Genomic DNA, 7,531 nt, shown 5'->3' on the forward strand with positions numbered 1-7,531 from the left:
ACTGAGCATGACTCAGAATTTCTGAGTTGGCACCGAGGAGCCCATGATGGCATTGAGGATGGCAGTGGGGAACTCATCTGTATTATTTATTATCACACAGTTTTGACAATTAAGAACTTAATTTTCCTTATGTTACTAAATTCCATCTTTAGATAGCATATGTACAAAGCAGTGGAAAAGAAGAAAATTTACACATTTACCCTGTGTTCAAGCAGTATTAGAATTCTGTTTTTTTCAGATTTCAAGAACAGTGGGGAGAAGGTTTGGGCACATGAAATAATTATGTTTCTCTTTGTTTTAAATGAAATTCTGATTATTTTTTTTTTCTGATTTCAGTAACAGTACCGGACTAAATCCCCATTATTTGGGATCTTAACAACTTGAAACAAACCCTTTAAACCTTCCTGACATCAGGTCTCTGAGGTATACAGGGCTATGATGGCTGGCATTCATCCCCCACTTACAACATATTATGATTACTGTATTTGCTGTCTATGCAGGACTATAACCCTTTTCTGTGTAGCTTTAATAACTGAAAACAAAGATTATTTGTGGCTATTGTGGTCCCATGTTATCAGTGCAATAAAGACCCCCACGCATAAAGGGTAAGGTCAAAAAATGAGGACATCCACAGGTCTTAGCTGAAGAACAAGACTGTATTTATCCTAAATTCAGCAAATCCCAAAAATAAATTTAAATTTAAGAGACATTATAAATTATATTCATATAGATTTCAAAAGTTGCAAGTTACTTTCAAAAACCCTAACACAAATTTCAGTTCTATCGTGTTTTAGTCTGATCAAAAACATTTAACATGTAAAATAACCAAATTACAAAGGACCAGTCCAATGACATAAAGATGTGGTGTCTTTAAAAACAGACTTCTTAAAGAGAGGTTAACCATTTTATTCATCATTAGGGCTACTTTGCTCCATTTGTTATGACTCATAAATACACACACAAGGGATCTATAAATAGGTGAAAAGGGTTTAAAATAGGTCTTCAGTATTTTAAGACACATTTAACCTAGTTTTTTAAATGGCTGGTCATTTTAGGACATTTTTAAGAACAAAACCAAAACAAGCATTCCACATCTTTCCTGGGTAGAACCATTTTTTCCCCCATTATTTCTTATGAGACAGATTAACTTGAGCATATTCACAGCTCTTCTTCAGGGCTGACAAAAAAATATCAGCCTACAGAGTCAAAAATTGCCCAGATTAAGAAAGCTTTGGCCAAAAGCTATTGAAAATCTTCTCACATAAACACAGTTGAAATATAGTGTCATACTAGGGACTGCCTTTGCAGGCTGCTCTACCTCTAGAATTGCCTCCAGTCCTGTATAATTTCACATGGAAGACTAGAGCATAGTAAAGACAGATTTCTTTTTCCAGAAACAAGTTGGGGCTGGTAATACATGTGAAGCAGAAACTCAGAGGTGTTTAACTAGCTGTAGGAGTGCCCTTTTCCAAACTCAAAGGATCAGCCCCTCAGTGCTGTAATCAGGATGGCCTCTTAGGGATGCAGTGCCCAAGGATTTGGCGTGATGCCATCTTCTTGTTTGAGTTCTTGTAAGAATCCATTGCTATGGAATTTGACCTATCAAGTAAAAAGATAGCATCACAAAGTGACAAAGTGAATGCGTGCACTTGCAGGAAGGGGAGAAATGAGAAGGATCTTTAATCCCTGTGTCCCGTGCTAAGAGTTCAAGTGCATCTGTAAATCTGCACCAGCTGAATGCAAGGATTGCAGCAAAATCAGCTGCAGGGAGTTCTAGACATGCCAAAGAAAGAGGAAGGGTCTGTGTTCACAGCCCTCAACACTGAGCAATGAACTTAGCAAGAAATAGAGGGAAATACACTGTATCCTTTAAAAAGGTATATTCTTAGCCTTTTTTTGACTCCCATGTCACATAGGTCTTGTGTGACCTTTTTCCAACAGGAAAAAATTATATTAAATTAACTTAAAGCTTATCAAATCATTACACAAATCTTAAGCAATGTGACATCAAGTGCACATCACACTTCATTTATTCCAGGTTTTGTTCCTTTTGTAAAATACAAAGAGTTTTCCTACCTGCCAGCTATATATTTTCCTATGTATGTAAATGTATTAGAATAAGTGATGCATTGAACCCAAAACACTGCTTAGAAATTTGGTCAGTTTGCACCTTGAAATTACTTATAATGGCACAAATCTGAAGACAAAATGCCTAGGAAATTCAGACTAAGGCTTTGGTCTCGTTTGTGACTTTCCAAATCAAGGATTGTTTAGGCCTTGGGTTTTGGTGTGATTGATGAGATTGCTAGTGATAAGCAACCTCAGAATGACTAGAGAGGCACAAGAAAAACAAAAAGAATTTAAGTTCAAGTGCTTTGCATTGCTGCCCGAAGGCATAGATACTGATCTGCTCTAGAAAAGGGGCTTGTGGAGCTGCTTGACAGAATCAAATGATGGAAGAACACAATGCACTGGCTGATCTTAAAATGAAAGGTGGAACTGCCTTAGCCCCCCATCATCACTTTCCACTAAGAGATATCTTGTGTCTGACCCTTCATGTTCACAATAAGAGCAACTTCCTTTATCTAAATTGGGTCCAGTGTTAAAAGATTTTACTTCCCATAACTGTATTAAGTTTTCTAACTCTAAATAACTCTTACAATAGAAAACTAAAATATGTGTTTGTTTATTTGTTTTCTTTCCCAATTTATTTTACATTCCTGTAAGGATATTTGTGGTGAATAACTATATATGTTCCTTGAGGGTTACCAGTACTCATAATTTTTCGTATCCATCAGATTTTATTCTCACCATAGTTTCTTTCCCTGGATGAATGAATGTACACCTTGGAATGCATTTCCTTGCTCTGTTCTAAAGCTGAGATAAAAATGCCTAACAACTGAAACAATGAATTCTCTGGATGTCTCTTTCTGTAAAAGATAGTAAAATATATATGACAATGTGTTGTGTGAATCTGATCCCCATTCTCTTAGGAGTATTTAGAATTACTATCTCAATGTGCCAAAGGTGAGCACAGACTTTGGGAAGGCAACTCTTCCATAAGCAGACCCTGTAGATTGGATGCAGCTTGATTCTTTACCATGTTCCAATGAAAACAAGAGTAATTTTTGTGCAGCCTTAAAAGGCAAGCTTGAGAATGATACCAAATGTTGCAGCACATGTGTTGATTTGTTATGTTACATTTCAGCTGTTAGTTATGCTAATGGAACAGTTTCACAAATTCCATTTTTATGTATTTACTTTAATGGCTATGTATATGGAGCTCTCTGCAACTGCCTGGTAGTACTGCTTGCATGATGTTCTGCTGTCACCACCAGGCCAGTGCTGGAAATAAGATAAGAAAAAATAAGGAAGATCTGGGGTTTAATTTGCAGCCATGCAGCCACTGCAACAAAGCATATAGGAAAATGAAGACACAGTCTAGATATGGTTAACTTGCAAGCCTGTTGTGAGCAGGGTCCCTGTTCACACTCAGACCTGGGCAGATAGAGGAAACAGTCAGTCTTTGGGGTACAGCCAGCTGTCCCCAGCCTCAGGCCCTAAGGAGAGACAGAGGGGAATACAACTCAGTAGAGCAGCAGTTCAAGTTAGGCAGTGTGAGGCAGGAGAGAGGGAGGAATCCATGCCCTTGGCCTCTGCTTGGAATTTCTGTACAAATAACACTGATGCAGGTGAGAATTCTGGACAAACATGCAAAATTGTGTCATTTGCCGCAGTAAATCCTCCAAGTAGGAAAAAAAGAAATATTCAAGGCAGTTCAGATGCTCAATAACAATACAAAGAGATCATTCTCCACTGCTTTGTACAGATACTTGTTCTGATGACATGTGAAGTAGCTATTACAGCATATATTGAAATATGTAGATATGATATACTCCTACACAAGGTTTACAGAGGAAAAGCAGACCAAAGTCTCACAAAGTGATTTTAAAAATTATTTGGAATCCTACAGATATCACGCTGCTGCAGCCTCTTTCCCTGCCAGTGCCTGCAGCTGGCAACAGCAACAGCTATCAGCAGTGGTGAATCACTTCATTTTTGTTTTATTCCCCAACTTAAACTGCATTCCCAACTAAGAATCCTCACTTATAGGCAATATCAGTTCTGGCTTACAGTAAATGAGGGTCTACAGATCACTTGACAAGTAAGGAAAGAGCACAGTGGTGCCCTGAAAGTCAGAAGAACAGGACTGACAACTGGAAGATCTATTTTCTTCACTACAGTCATTATAAAAAGTCTGAACTGTGAGACCTGCAATTCTAATCTACAGAGGAGATGGAAGGAAGGTACAGCACAATTAGATGCTTTAGAAAAAGTATTAACTCTAACACTAAGCAGACAGTTTCCAAATACAACACAGAGCAGCAAAAGGGAGATTAGGTAAACTGAGTGTAACAGATAAAACTGGGAACAGACATTAGAGCCCAGAAATCAGACTATGCATGTTTAACATTGAAATCAAGAAATTCCATGGAAAGAATCCAAAGAACTTCTTTTATTGTCCACAACCCAGATTTAGGTCTTTTTGAATTGTCAGGATTTGGAAATTTTTCTACTTTGTATCTTCTTTTCAGTGTTGACACTGAACAAGTGTATTTGTGAAGGGAATGAACAAATCTATTTCTGAAGAGAAAACATATTATTTACAACTTACTTGAGCTTGCTTGCATATTTTAGAAGGATGAAGAGTTTCTTGGTAGAAAAGCTGATGATAAGCCTGCAGGTCAAACCAAAAGTACACACTGTTCTTCCACAACTAGAGATGAAAAATATTGTAGTTATTGCCACCCAAATATCACAGCCTTATAAAAGGATGACTTTCCAAAGCAAGTAATTTATCAAGCTCCTTGGGGTCATCATAAATCAAGCTCAATTTGAGATGGATTTAACCTTCTGTTGCACACTGGCAGAAGGACAACACATTTAATGGCATTCTCAATGTGATACCGTATCTTTTATTGTATCCTTTGTCCATAATTGTCCCTTAAAATTGTTAACATTATAGTTAATATTTGAAGAGTAATCACATTTCAGTGGCACAAAGCCAGAACTAAAGAAGAAATGGTGATAATGGACATGCAGAATTCATGCCATGGTGAAACAGTATTTTGCAGAAATAACCAAAACAATTAAATATTTTGTACTTGACATATGTTGCTGGGGCCATCGTTACATTTTTATTACATGCATTTCTGAGGCACAGAGTCATGGCCTCATTTCACAAATTCAAATAAACATCAAAAGATCTTTCAGAAGACGGAGTCTAGACCTTCCCACAAGTCCTCTGTTCAAATCAAGTTCCTATGAGCTTGGAGTTTGGCTTAAAAATAGCCTGGAACTCCCATCGCTGGACAATGAAGAAAACATTCCAAAAATATAGGGACAGGGAACAGCTCCACAGAACTGTAGCCTGTTATACCTGGCATAGGAGTGAAACAGGATCCACAGTTGCAGATAAAGCCTGAAGGAAATAATTTTCAAAGGAGTCTGGCACCTGCAAAGGCTACAGGACTTGAGGGTGTGTGCCTGTCTCCAATGAAAATATAAGATTCTTTTATTTAGGTTTCTATCTATACATATTTAATATCTTTATCTGGAGGTATTCGGCTTTGGAAACATTGACTGTTGCCTTCTGGTAGCAAAAGGCATTTCTAGCTACTGCTGTTGGATTCTGGGCTGTGCCAGTGGTGAAATAGATGTCCATCTTGATTGCATTCAAATCTCCCCTAAAGACTCAAATTTTCTGCAAAGCCACTGAACACTGACTCAGATTCATAACTTGTTCCAACCAATCCTCAGTTTACACCCAGCAATGAATGATGGATCTGCTGACTGCACAGAAGAAATAGTGTTATGTTTCTCAGAAATCCAAGAAGCTTCATGGAAGCAGAAGAACGTTTTTAAAACTTTGGAGATTTTGGACATCGCTAACCCAGCAACTAAGAAGGAGGCAGATTATCATGAGTAATAGCAGAGTGGAATTTCCATCTTTTTAAAAAATGTTTTTGTGGGTTAAGACCTCATTTTTTCTGCCAAGTTAAAGGCCAGTTTTTAAAAATGATTAGTCTTTTTTTTATCCCTGATGGTACAATCAGATTTCCAATAGTTCTGAGACAGTTAGGATCTGACGGCTTGGTTAAGACCTGTCATTAGTTTGAGTATACACATGAACAGTTTATTGTTGTTGAGGGATTGGAGTCTCACAAGTAATTATTCATCCAGTCATCAATCTTTCTTTCTCCATCTTTTTGCAGCCTGGCTGCCCTCTATAACTTGGCATTCAGTCAATTATAGACTAAATTATCACAGGGTAGGAAAATGCTCGTACCTTATTCCCTGACTTCTCACAGAAGTGTGTGAAGTAGTAGCCTGCTCTGTTCTCCAAATAAAGAGACTGCAGCATGCTTTCCATTCTTGATTCCCCTAAGACAACACTGCCAGCAGCACTTTTCCCCTGAACAAATAAAAAGTAGTTATACAGCAAGGAACAGTAGGTTTTCACAATTTTCAACTGTCAGTACATCACAAGGGAGGGCCATGCAGAGTATTCAATTACTATCTTCATCCCAAGAAATTAGACTCCATTTTCTACTACATATGCATCTCATCACAGCTCACCATACCATCTTCTCACTCATATTCCCACAATATTCATATTCGATGGAAAAGCTCTGATAACAGAAGGCATGAAGAGTATCTAAATGATCACAATTTGAACCTTAGGTGGTTTTTCAATATTTCCAACAGGAAAACAAAGCTGGCCTTCACTCTGTCACTAGCAGTTTGGTTCCAAGAATTCCAATGATAAAAAATTATAAACCATATCACTTAACTGTCAGAAGTTGTCTCAGCTCAAGCTACTGTGTTTTGAACCAACAGAAGTTAACAAGTGGTTATTTGGTCAGGTTTCAAAATTACTCTCATGAAACAGAAGATGTCTCCAGGGATTACTCCACTGACATCAGCACCAAATCATGAGCAGCTTAGGGCAGAGGAAATCCATTCCCTTTACTGTGGCTGGCTTCTGGAGTGTCTGAGGAAGACTGTACCCATTGTGACAAGGCTCATAGAGAAACCAGAGGAGGCTACAAACTGGTAAATTGGATTCTGATGATTAGAAGGGAGAAATTTTGGCTGACTTGTCATCTCTGATAGCAGAAGTGTGAGCAGATGCATGCAGTGGCTGACAGCTGCCTTCTTTCCTAACAGTAACAGGGATGGAGAAGGGCAGGAGGAAGCCAGCCTTCTGAAGCAGAGCAGGAAGATCCCACTCCCAAGTATGAACAATGGATTCCTACATTCCTCTTTGCATCATATTTATGGGAGCAAATTGTGGGGTCCTGACTGTAGGTTCCAGTCTAGCCCTGTAAGTGTAAACAGTATTTTTCTCCCTCAGCCAGAAGAAAACTCTGAATGATGCAGGTGTACAAAATCTAAGAGTTCATGGTGTGAACATTTCCTCAATACAGGTTTCTAACTGTAAACCTAATCACAAAGACTAGCCTTTTCT

The 7,531-nt window shown here is 38.2% G+C and overlaps 1 protein-coding gene across 1 annotated transcript in view; it reads right to left on the reverse strand.

The window, feature by feature from the left end:
• RGS22 (regulator of G protein signaling 22) overlaps positions 1 to 7,531 on the reverse strand; it is a 65,142-nt gene that overhangs the window by 24,877 nt on the left and 32,734 nt on the right. Inside the window, exons 12-13 of the mRNA XM_030444700.1 lie at positions 6,350 to 6,475; positions 4,676 to 4,777 (exon numbers count right to left, since the gene is read on the reverse strand). Coding sequence (XP_030300560.1) covers positions 4,676 to 4,777; positions 6,350 to 6,475 — 228 coding nt within the window. The remainder of the gene's footprint in view (positions 1 to 4,675; positions 4,778 to 6,349; positions 6,476 to 7,531) is intronic.

This window comes from Calypte anna, chromosome 2, assembly GCF_003957555.1.
Source record: "Calypte anna isolate BGI_N300 chromosome 2, bCalAnn1_v1.p, whole genome shotgun sequence".
NCBI lineage: Eukaryota > Metazoa > Chordata > Aves > Apodiformes > Trochilidae > Calypte > Calypte anna.